The sequence below is a fragment of the Oncorhynchus keta genome, chromosome 17 (assembly GCF_023373465.1).
Source record: "Oncorhynchus keta strain PuntledgeMale-10-30-2019 chromosome 17, Oket_V2, whole genome shotgun sequence".
Taxonomy (NCBI): domain Eukaryota; kingdom Metazoa; phylum Chordata; class Actinopteri; order Salmoniformes; family Salmonidae; genus Oncorhynchus; species Oncorhynchus keta.
In genome coordinates this window covers 45,278,910-45,296,772 of record NC_068437.1, presented here as the reverse complement: position 1 = coordinate 45,296,772, position 17,863 = coordinate 45,278,910, and the positions used below count along the sequence as shown (strand labels likewise).

General features: G+C 40.7%; 2 protein-coding genes across 3 annotated transcripts in view; one reads left to right on the top strand and one right to left on the bottom strand.

Moving 5' to 3' along the window:
* tdrd12 (tudor domain containing 12) overlaps positions 1–12,528 on the bottom strand; it is a 42,163-nt gene extending 29,635 nt beyond the window's left edge. For both annotated transcript variants that reach the window (XM_035790013.2, XM_035790014.2), the window contains exons 1-16: positions 12,447–12,528; positions 6,225–6,278; positions 5,916–6,083; positions 5,515–5,651; positions 5,227–5,349; positions 5,032–5,087; positions 4,815–4,900; positions 4,495–4,717; positions 4,266–4,339; positions 4,043–4,155; positions 3,851–3,922; positions 3,702–3,756; positions 3,382–3,506; positions 1,975–2,119; positions 1,693–1,800; positions 1,105–1,290 (exon numbers count right to left, since the gene is read on the bottom strand). In XM_035790013.2, coding sequence (XP_035645906.1) covers positions 1,105–1,290; positions 1,693–1,800; positions 1,975–2,119; positions 3,382–3,506; positions 3,702–3,756; positions 3,851–3,922; positions 4,043–4,155; positions 4,266–4,339; positions 4,495–4,717; positions 4,815–4,900; positions 5,032–5,087; positions 5,227–5,349; positions 5,515–5,651; positions 5,916–6,083; positions 6,225–6,248 — 1,695 coding nt within the window. In that variant the 5' untranslated portion in view covers positions 6,249–6,278; positions 12,447–12,528. The remainder of the gene's footprint in view (positions 1–1,104; positions 1,291–1,692; positions 1,801–1,974; positions 2,120–3,381; positions 3,507–3,701; positions 3,757–3,850; positions 3,923–4,042; positions 4,156–4,265; positions 4,340–4,494; positions 4,718–4,814; positions 4,901–5,031; positions 5,088–5,226; positions 5,350–5,514; positions 5,652–5,915; positions 6,084–6,224; positions 6,279–12,446) is intronic.
* A 2,660-nt stretch (positions 12,529–15,188) lies between these two features.
* Positions 15,189–17,283, top strand: LOC118395921 (Fanconi anemia core complex-associated protein 24-like). The gene is made up of 4 exons (XM_035790009.2): positions 15,189–15,390; positions 15,790–15,935; positions 16,101–16,256; positions 16,543–17,283. The coding sequence occupies exons 1-4, from the start codon at positions 15,288–15,290 to the stop codon at positions 16,783–16,785; spliced, it is 648 nt and encodes a 215-aa protein (XP_035645902.1). The 5' UTR covers positions 15,189–15,287; the 3' UTR covers positions 16,786–17,283.
* The last annotated feature ends 580 nt before the right edge of the window (positions 17,284–17,863 follow it).

Sequence of the window (17,863 nt, the reverse complement as noted above, 5' to 3'; positions counted from 1 at the left end):
ACCTTCTTTTCAAAATGGTTGACGAAGTCATCTGCAGAGAGGGAGGAGGAGGGGGGAGGATTCAGGAGGGAGGAGAAGGTGGCAAAGAGCTTCCTAGGGTTAGAGGCAGATGCTTGGAATTTAGAGTGGTAGAAAGTGGCTTTAGCAGCAGAGACAGAGGAGGAAAATGTAGAGAGGAGGGAGCGAAAGGATGCCAGGTCCGCAGGGAGGGAGTTAATATAATATATAATAATATATGCCATTTAGCAGACGCTTTTATCCAAAGCGACTTACAGTCATGTGTGCATACATTCTACGTATGGGTGGTCCCGGGATTGAACCCACTACCCTGGCGTTACAAGCGCCATGCTCTACCAACTGAGCTACAGAAGGACCACTTTTCCTCCATTTCCGCTCGGCTGCCCGGAGCCCTGTTCTGTGAGCTCGCAATGAGTCGTCGAGCCACGGAGCGGGAGGGGAGGACCGAGCCGGCCTGGAAGATAGGGGACATAGAGAGTCAAAGGATGCAGAAAGGGAGGAGAGGAGGTTTGAGGAGGCAGAATCAGGAGATAGGTTGGAGAAGGTTTGAGCAGAGGGAAGAGATGATAGGATGGAAGAGGAGAGCGTAGCGGGGAGAGAGAGCGAAGGTTGGGACGGCGCGATACCATCCGAGTAGGGGCAGTGTGGGAAGTGTTGGATGAGAGCGAGAGGGAAAAGGATACAAGGTAGTGGTCGGAGACTTGGAGGGGAGTTGCAATGAGGTTAGTGGAAGAACAGCATCTAGTAAAGATGAGGTCGAGCGTATTGCCTGCCTTGTGAGTAGGGGGGGAAGGTGAGAGGGTGAGGTCAAAAGAGGAAAGGAGTGGAAAGAAGGAGGCAGAGAGGAATGAGTCAAAGGTAGACGTTAAACACCCAGATTTCTACATACTACTTTGTCTACATAGAGTGGTATCACCATGAACGGAGCTGAAGAGGCCTGTACCAAAACTAAGATTTTCAACTGTCTAACTGAAGCCAGACAATTTTATTAGGGGGCAAACAGAGATAGTTATCCACCACAATAATAGCAGGGGAAACACTGGAAATCACACCATTCCTGTCTAGTGCTTTACATGCTCAACTCACCCCGGTGCGAGAAGAGAGGGCGCTGAAGACGGAGGAGAGCTGCATGTGGGCCAGGAACGGGGGAATGTAGGTGAGGGGCTGGTCTCCGCTGTGGGAGATGAGGACCGTGTCACAGCCCCTGGCCACCGCCGGCCAGCAGTAACTCTCAGCCACAGACGGGCCGGCATACTTATTCCTCATCAAGATCTGAAAAGAAACACAATGCACATTACCAATCTTCATGACATACTAGTCTAGACATTTACAGATTTTTCACCTAGTCAGCTTGGGGATTAGAACCAGCGACCTTCAGTTATTGGCCCAATGCTCTTAACCTAGGCTACCTGCTGCCCATGCGACAGGACATTATTATTGCCTAAGATCTTCAGGGTAAAATGTTGAACAGTCATTTCAAATGTTCAACTAATTACATTTATACTGAACAATCTCAACTTACATTATCATATTCCTAACATTACATTTTCACAGTAGTAAATACATTGACTATAGTCATTTAGCAGGAGCTCTTATCCAGAGCAATGTACAGCGCTCAGTGCATTCAAAATACGTTCCATTCGAAAGTTAGAACATAGTTGAAAGCAAACCAACCCTCCGGAAGGTGTCAGTGATTGGAGCATTGGCCAGACTGGTGCAGGGGTCCAGAGTAAAGGCAGAATGCACCATTATCCCACTCCTGCTTGGATCAGTATGGACGATCTGACATGAGGAACACTTAAGTCAGTCATGGACAGTAGATATTATTGTATGTGCACAAAACATGTCAATACATTTGGTGACAGCTACCCAAGGAAGTGAAGAGTATATCTGCATCCAGTCCATTGATGATTATTTGAACTTTTTTGTATAAATTAAGGTTGATTCGATACTTACAGTGACTTCTGATGAGCCTACATCTGTGTTCAGAGGGTCAGGGTTTAGCAACTGCAACAACCGAGCGCAGACAAGCTCCTCCTCAATGGTTGGCTGCTCTGTGAAGACAAACTCTTGTGTCCGGTCTACTAGGTCACTAGGAGTACTGGAAACACAGATTACACTTTAGTACAGACATTCACATTAATAACAAAAATATAAATGAAACATGTAAAAGTGTTGGTTCCATGTTTCATGACCTGAAATAAAAAAAATCCCAGACACTTTCCACATGCTCAAAAAGCTTACTACTCTCAAATTTTGCGCATAAAATGTGTTTACATCCCTGTTAGTGAGTATTTCTCTTTTGTCAAGATAATCCATCCACCCTACAGGTGTGGCATATCAAGAAGCTGATTAAATGGCACGATCATTACACAGGTGCACCTCGTGCTGGGGGACAATAAAAGGCTACTCTAAAATGTGCAGTTGTGTCAGACAATGCCACAGATGTCTCAAGTTGAGGGAGCATGCAGTTGGCATGCTAACTGCAGTAATGTCCACCAGAGCAGTTGCCAGAGAATGTAATGTTCATTTCTCTACCATAAGCCGCCTCCAATGTCATTTTAGAGAATTTAGCAGTACGTTCAACTGGCCTCACAACCGCAGACCACGTGCATGGCGTCATGTGGCTGAGCGGTTTGCTGATGTCAACGGTGTGAACAGAGTGCCCCATGGTGGTGGTGGGGTTATAGTATGGGCAGGTATAAACTATGGACGGACAACGAGCACAATTGCATTTTATCAATGGCAATTTGAATGCACAGAAATACTGTGATAAGATCATGAGGCTCATTATTTAAAGTTCTGTGACAGACAGATACATGTCTGTATTCTGTAGTCATGTGAAATCCATAGATTAGGGCCTAATGAATTTCATTTCAAATTGACTGATTTCCTCATATGAACTGTAACTCAGAAAAATCTTTGAAAATTGTTGCATGTTCCGATTATGTTCAGTATTTAAATCTAGAAAAACTTTAACCCAAGAAATTCAACAAAGTTTAATTGTGAGAAAACACACACACATATCACTGTCTTAGCTTTTAATGTGATATACTTTTGTTCACTGCATTTTTGATCCACAGGTTGACTTTCACCGTTACTATGAAAGCATTCAGCAGATGGCGCTTTAAAACAACTCACAAATTCACTAACTTACATATGGGCAAAGTCATGGTTGAAAGGGAGGTAGCATTAGAATGGCTGAAAGGATGGCAGCAGTTTATTTGACAATTTAAAATACACATTGCAAAGATACACATGCCAAAATTGTTGAGGATTAAAGTCACAATACTTTTTTTCCATTAGGTCGTCTAATTAGAACAGAGAAAGTAAGTGGTAGTGGCAGGAGGGTTGTGTTCATACCATACAGCCGTTTCAGTCTGTTGTCCGATCTGTTGAGGTGCAGTGACCGGCTCTTCCACTGCTTTCTCCGTGACCGCAGAGATCCTCTGAACACCACGTTCCTCCTTCTGTTCAATAAGCTCAGTCTGACAATAAAACAAAAGGTGCTTTAAAGCATTAGTCTCTTTCTGACCCAAGATTCACTGCGGAGATTCCATTTTGGTTCACATAGTGTGAACCTAAATGGAATCTCCGACTTAGAAAGATGTAGAAGCAGAGTTCTTGTGCAAGTGAATTTTTACAAAAACAAGAACGGCTATCGAGATCATCCAGAAACTCACATTGGGAATAGCAGCCCTTTGAGTGCTCGAAGTAGGATTCAGAAACATCTTGAATCTGTTGAGATCCAGAACAAGTAAGAATTTGATTAAATGTCATTCAAAGCAGATTAGAACCTTAGCATGAAAGTAGAAGACTAAAGCATTCTCACCTTAACAGATTCAGATTTCTGAACAGTTCTGAATCAAGAGACATGTCAGTTTCCTCTCCAGGCTCGTCGTCCCTGAAAGAAGAACGCTATGATTAAAAACAACAATGTGACATTATCGTACTACAAAAGGCAGCCCCACTGCCAAATGACCTGTTGAGCAATAAAAACAATAACTAAAGCTATATAACAAACCTCTCGACTTCGTCGCCATCAATCTCTGAAAATGTCTTGAATTTCTTGTTCTGCGGCTGCGCTGCCTTATTTTTCCCTCCCTCTAAGGGATTTCTTCCATTTTCTGGGCTTTTCTGTAAAACAACAAGGAAATAACATAAGTGTTGATTTCACAGGATATAACTTTTTGTTTGTGCCATGATTCCAACTGCTGCACCTTATTGAGGGTAAAATAGTCAGTCACCTTTGGATTTGATATCTCATTGGAAGTCTTCGATGCCTCTTTCACAGATGCCATTAGCTGGCACTGATCAGACACTAAAAAGATCAATAAAGAAGGTTCAATTAAGAAAATCTTACTAAGAGTTTCCCCCTCAAGATCATGCAGTGATATTTTACAACGGGAACTTTTTGAAAGACATATAATAAACTGTTCTTAATGAAGACTTCAAAATAACTGAAGGTGCATTCACCTTGATTATGAACGATTGGGTCCTGCTGCCGGAGCCGGAAATCTGAAAGTGATCGTGCGGTACAGCCGTCAGTAGCCAGGAAGTTCTGAGTTTCAGAAAAGATGTCACAAGCCAAGACGGCTGGGGATCTATCAACAACACCATTTTTTCCACTGGTTTGATGGGCCTTCTGGCTTGTGAAGTACGCAAACTTCTTTGAGACCAGATCGTCGTTTACACAGATCTAGAGAGATAACCATCTTTTAGCTTCAAAGTTGTATAGAAAAACTGTGATCGCTAGTTATGGGAGGCATCACCACTGATTGTATGTTGTACAATACCTTAACATTTTTGACGGTCAAGTAGAGCTCAATGGCAGTGCAATCTGCCTGTGTTTCACACAACACTGCCTCCATCTCAGTAGAAGCTTCAGATCAGAGAATCGAACAGAGCACAGTTAGGACTGATATAAAGCAATGAGACTCCAGCACTACGAACTGTGCTTTCTCAATTCAGTGATCTCTATTGAAACTGACCTTGCAGGAGAGGATTACATACCTTGTAAGAGATTGTGCAAATAGCGTGTGGCAGAGCTGTCCCATTGCGTTGATGGTCTAGAATGAAAACAAGAGCTCTATAGGGTGAGTAGTAATAACTACTAATAAAGGTGATTTTAATAGTACAAAATAATTACAGTAATTTTGATGCATATTTTAGTACATCAATTTATTCGGCACTGCAGTCCACCCTTACATGAGCTCAGCTTTCTCCAGGCAGTCTCCAGACACGTGCAGCGTCATGGGATGAACACCAGCGAGCTGAAACTTCCTCACCCAGAAGGGCAGCTGCAAAAACGTATCTAACAGAGCCCGAATTCTGGGGAAGAATGGAAGGTCTCCATGATCAGCCAATTACATTTCATGACATTAATCAAGTGCCAAACCAAGAAGATGGCCAAAGACTGTCAGAAGTCAAGAGCCTTTTTGGTTGCCCTTTGCATCAGCTGGCACAATGGGGATGTGTGAGTGAATTAGGACATACTCATCTGAGCTGACGATGACGCGCTCTCCGTGGTCAACTAGGAAACACATGGCCTGGGTTCCAACAGTGCCCAGGAAAAGAGACTCAACGATGGCTCGGCACCAGCTCCTTAGGGCAGACCAGTACACCACACACACCTGGGGAACACTACAATGATGATGCTCAATTTTTTCATATAGCAGTGTAGTAACTAGTCAGTCAACTAATAGATTCATTTATCATTCATGAGCTATGCCAGTCAGGCAGAGCTGTAAATGCACATTCACTTTCAAAAACGAGAAATGTCTTTAATCATGTGCCATATACTCAAGTTGATTACCCTAAACTCAAGATACTAAAACAAACATTCCACAGATTACATTGAGCTCTAATCACCCTTCACTCTCTCCACAGATTATTACCTGTCCCGACTCTATAGTTGAGAGTTTGATCTTCTGCACATGTAGGTTGACCTCATGATAGAAAAGGTTCATTTTAATTTGAAGATCATCATATTCTTTTTTATTCTCGACTGCTTCTATCCCTGGACCCTTCACAAACCGACCCCACAGACAGGACGGGTTCTCCACCTGTCAAAGAAAACATGGTGGTGAAACCGTTTTCAATTTGTAAAGCAACAACACACATTTGCAAGGTAACAAAGACAGCCCATTGGCAATCTAGATTGGAATCTATGTTGTGTGGAATAGCACGGATAGATAGCTACTTACTTTCAAAACATTTATTTCAAGCATGATTTCAACCGTCACTGACAGTTTGGTCACCTGCAAGACATGGGGTTCAAATTCAGAAAACTACTGTAGCTAGCAAATGTACATCATTTATCTAAATTTGCTACACGCATATAGTTACTTTTTAATTTGTTTTATTATGATCAACAAATACAAAAAAATCTGAAATATACAAACAAGAGTACATAAACCTAACAGACAGGGGTATTACACATCAAGATTCATTTTCTATTTGGTCCTTCTGTAGCACAGTTGGTAGAGCATGGCGCTTGTAACGCCAGGGTAGTGGGTTCGATTCCCGGGACCACCCATACGTAGAATGTATGCACACATGACTGTAAGTCGCTTTGGATAAAAGCGTCTGCTAAATGGCATATATTATTATTATTATTCTATTTGTTAAATACTTTCATGGTGCTTATTACTTTTACTGATCATTTCAAAATAATATATCAATTCTATCTTAAATAATGTGAATAGGGGTTTGTTCTCTGCCCACTTCATTTTATTGACAAAGAATCGTCCATGAAAGATAAACAAATTAACAATGAAAGTTAAATCAGGGTCCATAGCATTTGGCTCAAAATAAAACATAATATCAGTCTCTCAGATTAACATTAATAGTCTTTTTTTTAAATTGATTAAATCTTCTAACTCACTCCAAAATCTTCTGACATAAGAATAGTCCCAAAATAAATGGTCAAGTCTCTGGGTCACAATCACAAAATACACATTTGTTATCAATAGCTATTTTAAATCTGTGTATAATAAAAAGGTCTTTCCAGGGTAGATTCTATCAATGAGTTTGTATGATACTTCTTTCACCTTAGATATACAATATTTACCAGATAACAATGAAACTTTGTTCCAGTTCACTGGTCTTAGGGCTGCATTCCAGTACATTTTAGCAGAGGGAATAGTAACATATTGACAGTTTCGTTATATACACATGTTATTACACTTATAGTTTAAAATGTAAATTCCTTCTAATTGTATTGAGGCTACAAAATCATCAACAGTTGCACTTGGAGTGTTGTTATATTCTCCTAAAAGAAGAATAGCACCTTTAGGGATAGCTCTAACAATTTGATACTCCTCAGGAGTGAATGTAACATTGTGTGTTCTAATAAGTTCTGGATAATCATATAGTTGTCCATCACTATTCAATAATTGTTTAACCCAAATAATGTTGTTGTCAAACCTATGAGGGGAAAAATTGTGTTTGTACATGAGGTTCCAAGTTAGAGGTAAAGTTTGCAAGCTTAATAGGGATTTTACCCATATCAAAGTCGCATTTGAGTAAGAATTCTAGACCACCAATTTCTTGTATTATTAAATTAGGGATGATATTCCAGATGCAATCCTTATTTCTTAAATAGTTTTCTATCCATTTAATCTTAATATTATATTAGAGGTTTTAAAATCCAGAGCATTCAACCCTCCCTCACCTTGGGTGCTACATATTACCGCTTTTCTAAAATAATGAGGTTTATTCCTCCATATGAAGTTAAATAATTTAGTATCAGCCATTTTAGTTACTGACAGAGTAACATGCAAGGGAGGTATAAACTCATCTGAACCTTCAGATTGATAAAAGTACACATCCAGATAAAGATCTGTTAATAACCAGGAGTTAAACCTCTTTCCAATGTCCTCTACAAAAGGAGAGGTATTTAAGTTGGCCCTTTCTTTCTGATCTTTGCTAACTGTAATGCCAAGATATGTGATCACATCTTTTACAGGGATATTACATACTGAGTTTAAGTCACGTCTTTTCAACGCAAATAATTTAACAGAGCTGTTACTATTATTCTAAAGTGTCTTAATTACACTTTGAAAATATTGACAAAAAAATTAAATAAAATCGAAGTCTCAAAAAGAAAATAATGTTTAACTGTATCAAATGCCTTGTAAAAGTCAACAAATAAAATAAAGCCATCTTCCACAATGTCCTCATTGTAGTCTATCAAGTCCAATACTAGTCGAATATTATTACATATGTCTGCCCTTCATAAAACCTGACTGGGTATAGTCAATGATTTGGTCAAGACATTTAAGTCTTTCTGCAAAGATGGATGCAAGTAGCTTTCCATCATTGTGATTGGTCTCCAATTTTCTATCATCATAGAATCTTTGTTTGGTTTGGGTATTACAGAAATTAGGCCCTGTGTCATAGAAATAGGCAGGACCCCTAAATCAATTGCTTCCTTAAAAACATTCAATATAAATTCAATAATATCCTCCTGAACATATTTATAGATTTGACTGATAATGCCATAATTCCCTGGAGATTTGTTATCTTTTAACTTGCTGATACATTTTTTTTTTCATTCATAGAAATAATTTAATCACAAGACTTTTGGAAGTCTTCGTCTATGAATTTTGCACAGGCTTTGACAGTCAAGAAAGGCAGAGATATCACTAGTAGAACAGGCATTACTGGTATAAAGGTTACCATAGAATTCTGAAACATCTTTGGGGTTTTCATTTTCTTTGCCATCTATATTGAGCTTATGAATAAGTTCATCTTCCCTCAATCTTTTAAGTTCAGCAATTTCTTTACCTCTCTTCATGGCTGTTTGTCTTATTTCATACTTCATTAGTTCCCAATATTTTCCATAAGACTAAAATAGTTGGGCTTTCCTCCAATTGTCTTGTATAATATATTTGGCATCCATCTTGAAATTATCATCTTCCAACAGTCTACTATTGAGTTTCCAATAACTTCCGAGTCGGTTTAACTTCAAATCCATTCATATTTAAAGATAATAATATACCTTCATGATCAGTAAGAATTTATGGTTCAATTGAAATTTACTGTTAAAATTAACCAACGTACAGAGTGGTGAGTCTTACTACTGATGAGCTTCCCTTTAAATGCACCTCTTAAAACTGCTACACCTGCAGAGTGGTTGTTGCCATATGATAACCAGATATCGGCCCATTGATTTTTCCAAAAAGATAGAGCGGAAGAATAAGCATGAGTCTCTTGTAAAAGTCTGCATTAAACCATTTGCAATACAGGAAAATAGCCGTACCCTTGAGTAAATTACAAATACCCCTGACATTAATTGAACAAAGAGATAGACAAACTTCAACCAACAACCTTGTTATGCTAATACAAGCTTTTCCTAAGGATATGTAACTCAAAAGGATTTCCATCCCATTATTAACCTCTCCAACAAAAAAACTAACAAATATAGGTCATGAAGTTAAAGTATTCTTACTCCCACAAGGGGGAGACATTGTAGACTTAACAATAAGCAGTTATTCATCTATAGTCAGTGTTTAGTTGACCAGTTCTCAGGTCAGCCTTTTCTCATTCAAGTGTTTGTGTACATTTTTATAATAAAAGGCTGCTTTTCACCTGGTAATCAGTTTTTTGGCCTGACAGTTGTCTGAGTTAGACTCTGGCTTTCACTCAAATGTTCTGATTTGGCCGCATTTCTTTCCCATCGATGATCACTCTTGTACCGATAAAAAAAAATATGCAATTTTCCCTGCCTTTCGAGCTGCAGCCACAGTTTCTCTCGTCACTTTGTCTGCTGAGGTCAGATCCTCCGTGAACCTCCATTTTTGCTTGATGAGGAATTCACAATTCTTAGCTCGCCTCCAAAGATCCTGTGTAGATCTGTCCTCAGTCTCTTGTCTTGATCCATAAGTCTTCCCAAACGATGTCTACATATTCCTGAAATGTGGCTTTTGAGTCGGGAATGACAGCTCCAGATGTCAACTCTGCATTTGATGTCCTCCGCCTGCTCTGAATTCCATGGAGCCTCAGGTTCCACCTGCGCTGGTATCTATCCGCCTCATTCCCCTTTTGCTTGAGTTCAGCAGCTTCTTTTCATTTTTTTTTATTTTTTTTATTTTTTTTTATTTCACCTTTATTTAACCAGGTAGGCTAGTTGAGAACAAGTTCTCATTTGCAACTGCGACCTGGCCAAGATAAAGCATAGCAGTGTGAACAGACAACACAGAGTTACACATGGAGTAAACAATTAGCAAGTCAATAACACAGTAGAAAAAAATGGGCAGTCTATATACAATGTGTGCAAAAGGCATGAGGAGGTAGGCGAATAATACAATTTTGCAAATTAACACTGGAGTGATAAATGATCAGATGGGCATGTACAGGTAGAGATATTGGTGTGCAAAAGAGCAGAAAAGTAAATAAATAAAAACAGTATAAAAACAGTATGGGAATGAGGTAGGTGAAAAAGGGTGAGCTATTTACCTATAGACTATGTACAGCTGCAGCGATCGGTTAGCTGCTCGGATAGCTGATGTTTGAAGTTGGTGAGGGAGATAAAAGTCTCCAACTTCAGCCCAATTCGTTCCAGTCACAGGCAGCAGAGTACTGGAACGAAAGGCGGCCAAATGAGGTGTTGGCTTTAGGGATGATCAGTGAGATACACCTGCTGGAGCGCGTGCTATGGATGGGTGTTGCCATCGTGACCAGTGAACTGAGATAAGGCGGAGCTTTACCTAGCATGGACTTGTAAATGACCTGAGCCAGTGGGTCTGAATATGTAGTGAAGGCCAGCCCTAGAGCATACAAGTCCAGTGGTGGGTGGTATAAGGTGCTTTAGTGACAAAACGGATGGCACTGTGATAGAGCATCCAGTTTCAGTGTTTCCGAAGTCGAGGATCGCTAGGATAGTCAGTTTTACTAGGGTCTTGGCAGCCTTTGTTGCGGAATAGAAAGCCGACTCTGGATTTGATTTTTGATTGGAGATGTTTTTTGAGTCTGGAAGGAGAGTTTGCAGTCTAGCCAGACACCAGTACTTATAGATGTCCCATATTTTGGTGATGCTAGTCGGGCATCCAGGCAGCGATCGGTTGAAAAGCACTTGGTGATGCTTCGGTTGAAAAGCTGCATTTGGTTTTTAAGAGCAGTTGGAGGCCACGGAAGGAGTGCTGTATGGCATTTTCCTGGCTGATAACTTCCACTTTCTTCATGTCACTTTTGAGGGTTTTCACTTCTCCAAAGATAGTCAGATTTTTTTAATGGCCTCAATTTTCATTGTATTCTCCCTAACCATGACCTCCAAGACATTTGCCCTTTCATCTATCTTTGCTGTCAAAAGCATTGCGATATGGTTTTGCATCTCAAGAAGTGACATACCCTCTTGGCATCTCATCTTTTTCCCCTGGGGCTTGACTGAAGTTCCGGGGTCATAAGGTAAAGGCCTGAGCTGGGAACTGGAGGGGCGCAAGTTGTGAGCAATGTTGTCTGTGCTCACCACATTTTCATCACCCATTGCAGTATTTCCCCCCACAGTTACATTCTGAAGAAGAGTACCCAAAATCGCTCTCTTTTGTGGTCAATTGTCCATCTGAAGATCTCTCCATTTCTTTCAAATCGTGGAAGTTTCCATGTACGTTTGACAAGCTAGTTTTTGAGCTAGCTAGTGTTGTCCTAAACTTAATTTTTAAAGGTGAATAGCTTGCAGAAAGTAATCAATTACTTTGGTAAATAAACTAAACCATATTCACACAGGGTTTTATGACCGTAGAACTAATCCAATGGTCATAATTGGGTAAGGAAATCCAATAATTCCTTCAGCTACCAAAACAAATTATCTGCACTGATCGCCATCTTGCGCGCCATCCAATGACACGCATATATTTACTACAAGGTAGCTAGCTAGCTCACCTTGTTAGTTTAGCTAGCTAAGTTATAGTAGCAACTTTACTTACACTAGCAACTTAAATTGACATTTTACTTCACATTTAAAAGTCTGCTTTTGGTTGTTAGTTGTGCATTTCTCTGATTAAGCTAACTTAGCTAGAAAGCTGAATGATTTGAAAGTGAATCGGGAAATGCAGTCTGAGTAGTTACAAAAAGGTAATTGTTAATAATGATCAACTTTGCAGTGCCAAAGACCACTGTAATGATCTAAAAAGGTATTTGAATGATGCTTACAAACATTTAGTGACATGGTGGCTGTCATGCATGACAAACAATTGGTATTAGCTGCTACCTTGTTTTCAAACTGAATGAACGTACCAGCTGAAAGTCATTACTACATAAATTCATGGTCGGTCAAATCAATGAGGTTCAGGTTCAAACATATCGAGCTCACACTATTTTGCCCAACATCACTGTCATGGGGAAGAGTGAAACATAGACAATAATATATATAGTATTTGGTACAGTATCGCATTCCGTCCGAGGTTTTGGGTAGCTATGTTTCTTACCTGTTTCAACTGATTCCGAGCGCGAACGTGTAGTTGTCGAGACTGCGCATCATCACGACCGCAACGTGGTGATGGATCGAGAAAAAAAAGTATACAGTTCAATGTACTTGCTAGTCCACAGGATGGCGCTATTTATTGTATTTATTTAACTTTTATTCAAATTCAAATTTTATTTATATAGCCCTTCGTACATCAGCTGATATCTCAAAGTACAGTGGTCCTTCTGTAGCTCAGTTGGTAGAGCATGGCGCTTGTAACGCCAGGGTCGTGGGTTCGATTCCCGGGACCACCCATACGTAGAATGTATGCACACATGACTGTAAGTCGCTTTGGATAAAAGCGTCTGCTAAATGGCATATATTATTATTATTATACTGTACAGAAACCCAGCCTAAAACCCCAAACAGCAAGCAATGCAGGTGTAGAAGCACGATGGCTAGGAAAAACTCCCTAGAAAGGCCAAAACCTAAGAAGAAACCTAGAGAGGAACCAGGCTATGTGGGGTGGCCAGTCCTCTTCTGGCTGTGCCGGGTGGAGATTATAACAGAACATGGCCAAGATGTTCAAATGTTCATAAATGACCAGCATGGTCAAATAATAACAAGGCAGAACAGTTGAAACTGGAGCAGCAGCACAGTCAGGTGGACTGGGGACAGCAAGGAGCCATCATGTCAGGTCGTCCTGGGGCACGGTCCTTGGGCTCAGGTCCTCCGAGAGAGAGAGAGAAAGAAAGAGAGAATTAGAGAGAGCATATGTGGGGTGGCCAGTCCTCTTCTGGCTGTGCCGGGTGGAGATTATTTAACTAGGCACGTCAGTTAAGAACAATTTCTTATTTACAATGACGGCCTACCAAAAGTCAAAAGGTCTCCTGCTGGGACGGGGGCTGGGATACAAATATTTTATATATTTTTTTATAAATATAGGACAAAACACACATCATGACAAGACAGACAACACTACATAAATAGACACCAAAGGCAACAACACAGCATGGTAGCTCACAGCTACCCTTGTCCCTTAAAGTTCATGATGTGGTTGCTACTGACAAGAAGCACATGGCTGAGCTTTTTAGTCACCACATCATTAAGTCAGGATTCCATTTTTGGCTCAGCCATGCCTCCTTGCCCATCAAACATTTCCTAATCTCCCACACCTTCTTTTTCCCCTGCCCTGATATAAAGTTTCTCCCTGAGTTACTGAGTCTGAGGTGCTAAAAGAGCTCCTTAAACTTGACCCCAAAAAAACATCTGGGTCAAATGGTTTAGACCCTTTCTTCTTTAAGGTTGCTGCCCCTATAATCGCCAAGCCTATCTTTCCTCTCTGGGGAGGTTCACATTGCTTAGAAGGTAGCCAAGGTTAGTCCTTGAATTAAACTGTTATAGGCTTAATTCTATTTTGCCCTGTTTATCAAAAGTGTTGGAAAACTATAGTATAACTATGTCTATAGTATTCTCTCTTGTATGCAATTTGGTTTCCGCTCAGGTTACGGATGTGTCACTGCAACCTTAAAGGTCCTCAAGATGTCACCATTGCCCATGATTCTAAGAAATGTTGTGCTGCTATTTTTATTGACTTGGCCGAAGCTTTTGATATGGTAGACCATATCCAGCTCAGCGAACATTCTTGTGGGCCAGCTAAGTAGAATTGGTGTCTAAGGGCCTGATTTGCTAACTTCCTCTCTCAAAGAGTGCAGCGTATAAAGTCAGAACATCTGCCATATCAGCCACTGCCTGTCACCAAGAGAGTACCCCAAGGCTCGATCCTAGGCCCCACTTTCTTCACAATTTACATCAACAACATAGCTCAGGCGGTAGGAAGTTCTCTTATCCATTTATACGCAGATGATACAGTCTTATCCTCAGCTGGCCCCTCCCCGGATTTTGTGTTAAAAGCTCTACAACAAAGCTTTCTTAGTGTCCAACAAGCTTTGTCTGCCCTTAACCTTGTTCTGAACACCTCCAAAACAAAGGTAATGTGGTTTGGTAAGAAGAATGCCACTCTCCCCACAGGTGTGATTACTACCTCGGAGAGTTTAGAGCTTGCGGTAGTCACCTCATACAAGTACTTTGGAGTATGGCTAGACGGAACACTGTCCTTTTCTCAGCACATATCAAAGATGCGGACTGAAGTTAAATCTAAACTTGGTTTCCTCAAGCTTCCAAACTAACCCTGATTCAGATAACCATTCTACCAATGCTAGATTACAGAGACGTAATTTATAGATCGGCAGGAAAGGGTGCTCTCGAGTGGCTAGATGTTTTTTACTATTCGGCCATCAGATTTGCCACCAATGCTCCTTATAGGACTCATCACTGCACTCTATACTCCTCTGTAAACTGGTCATCTCTGTATACCTGTCGCAAGACCCACTGGTTGATGCTGATTTATAAAACCCTTAGGCCTCACTCCCCCCTATCTGAGAGATCTACTGCAGCCCTCATCCTCCACATACAACACCCGTTCTTTTGCCTTTTGGTAGGCTGTCATTGTAAATAATAATTTGTTCTTAACTGATTTGCCTAGATAAATAAAGGTTAAATAAACAAATAAAATAAAATCAGAAGAGTTACAGGGTGTGTTAAGTGGTGGTGTCCCATCCTTTCAGGTTGTTGACCTGAGGTAGGACTAAATAAATAGTGGAGTAGGGTGGTGTTTATTTCTTTTAAAGTATTGTGTTATGGTATTTGTTTAAGGGAGTTGTACTCCAGTCTAGTAGGTGGCGGTAATGCAACATTTATTGGATGCCAACCGCCGTTAAACCTAATCGAAGAAGAGTTAGATATTGAACATTTGGAGGAAAGCTAATTTTGCTTTGAATGAAGAACTTATATCGTTGTCAAAATGGCGATAAAACCTCCCGTTCTTATGAACGCCGTTCCCCCGTATGGGCATGTTATTGCCAACGAGAAGTGGAGAAGCTCAGTCCTCGTGCAAAGTTTGAAAGGTAACAGTAGTTAAGTCTCTTGCCAGAGAGTAGCTACAGTAGCTAAGGCAACTAAAGTTATTATATTAACTAACCTGTGGCTAAGGGTTGGCTAGCTAACGTTAGATAACATTGTAAACAAACAACTTAGCCAGCCCAACTTCAGTCAGTCTGTATTTACTTTATTAGTTACACATTTCATTGAAGTTACATTACAACTGAAATACATTTTACAGACAAGTTTAAACAAACAATCGATATCAGCGGACACCCCATTGTCAGTGCTAGCGCACAATGTCGCTTCATGTCTGTTTTAATATAAGACATGACGATTAGATAGTAAATACTGAGTGATTGTAAATCAAGTCTCTTCTCGTTTGTTACATTCTGAACATGGTGGCGTTGAATTCCTGGTTTCAGGAACTGGAAGTGTGAAAACAATATTTGAAGAAGAACTTGGCGTGGTGGACTTTCATCTATCTAACAAGAGCTGCATCTTGTATGTCTCTGAAACTGACATTGTGGCTGGAAACCACTACAAAAGAAAACTTGTTAGGTTTAGAAATGTAAGTCTACTTTTGGTGTTCGGCACTACACTATTACACTACTACACACTTGATTATGCTGCTACATTCTAATGTATAGAATGACTGATATAATATTTTAATGTACATACTACATCTTCCATTTTTCCTTGGTGATGTTCTAATCTTCTCCCCTCTCTGTTGCAGGCCAACAGCAGCTTCCAGGGCATAGTGCTGGTGGAGAAGACCCAGCTCAGCGAACAGTACTTTTCTGCCATGCAGAAGTTTGTGGTGTTTGAGCTTGGTCTGACACTGCTACCTGTTGCCAGCCAGCTTGAAGCCTCCCAGCTACTCATACAAATAGTAAGTCATACTTTCACATGAGAGAAAACAAGTGAAGAGTTTTGTTTAGAATTGTCACTTTACAAGTGTTTTCCTGGTTACATAAATGCGCATGAACCTCAAACTGGCATACAGCCATTTAGAACTCAATAAATCAATTATTTGTCACATGTGCCAAATACAACAGGTGTAGACTTCACAGTGAAATGCTTGGTTATGAGCCCTTCCCAACGATGCAGTTTAAAAATGATAATAGTCTAACCATGTATGATGTCAGTTGACTAATGAGTTGTCCTCTCCTCTGCAGGTGCACGGAGAAAGTAAAGACAACCCGTTCCGCAGGAGGAGTGTGTCTTGCCTGCTAGACCCGTTGATCATGTCCCTGGTTCAGCAGATCCCTGGGGTAGGGAAGGTCAAAGCCATGGCCCTGCTCCAGCGCTACTCCAGTATCCACCAGCTGTGCAACGCAGGAACGCACGAACTGGAACACATTGTGGGCCAGGCCACGGCTCAGCACATACGCAACTTCTTCCACGACCCATTGGTCTGACTCTGACCAAACGCCACGGCTCATTGACAAATCAATACTTGTTTTATGTTCAAGTGTGTAAGGAGGGCAACAGTGAACCTGACACAATGCTGTAAAGCTAGAGAGACTTCCTTAGTTGGAAATCTAGTGGAATTTATAGTTTGTTTTTTCGTCACATCTCTATGATACAAGTTTATACAAACAGAATGCTTTGGTGCCTCTCTGTGTAATGAAAAAATGTATTGCAGTTCTTGTGACCCATGGGCCTAAAATATGGGTCAGTGCTATTAGGGATCCTTGGGATATCCCTACACTTAACCCTAACCCTTACCTAACCATTGTAAATTGAAACTTCAATGAAGGGGTCCCAAGGATCCTCAATATCATGTGTTGCAGAAGACATCACAGAGCTACATTGAAAGTGTGTGTGTAACTGACCACAAGATGGAGTAGAAGATGCTCTTTCCTCATCCAGAACAATTCATAAACTTCCATTGGAATAAATCAACCTTAACCAAGGACTGTTTTACTTGAACTGATTGCAGGTGCAAATGGTAATACAATATGGATACCTTTTCCAACCGACGTTAGAGCCTACAGGGAAACCTTATAACTTCAATGAAAGGGCAGATCCCCTGGCTTAGTTCAATCCAATCCATTTGCACTAAAGCATTCCGCCTCAATGAAGGCACACTTTCTTGGCACAGCTGTCAAAGGCCTTCTTTCCCAACCACAGTCAGGACTGCCTTTTTATACCATTCTGACCATGTGACCTGGGTTGGCTGTGTGGAGCTTTCCCTGGCCAGTGACTTCTCTCTGTGATGCCATTCCATCCCTTCCAAATCCAACAGGAACTAACACTGGCATGCTGGCCAAAGCATGAATTGACTGAATGAATTGACTCCTACCTCAGCTCCCCCATTCTTAAGAACTGGAACTACATTTCTTCCCAAAAAATTAACTTTATTCATTTTGGGATCTTATGAGTGTTAATGCATTTGGACAGGACAGACTTTGTTTGCTTGTTTATTGATATGTGCTCCTGAGTGGTGCAGCGGTCTAAGGCACTGCATCTTGGTGCTAGAGGTGTCACTACAGA

What these genes read in the sequence shown, in the direction of transcription:
- LOC118395921 (XM_035790009.2), top strand. Translation starts at nt 15,288, where the DNA reads ATGGCGATAAAACCTCCCGTTCTTATGAACGCCGTTCCCCCGTATGGG. An exon ending in CCTCGTGCAAAGTTTGAAAG is followed by an intron (nt 15,391 to 15,789) that starts GTAACAGTAGTT and finishes TCCTGGTTTCAG; the next exon opens with GAACTGGAAGTGTGAAAACA. An exon ending in AACTTGTTAGGTTTAGAAAT is followed by an intron (nt 15,936 to 16,100) that starts GTAAGTCTACTT and finishes TCTCTGTTGCAG; the next exon opens with GCCAACAGCAGCTTCCAGGG.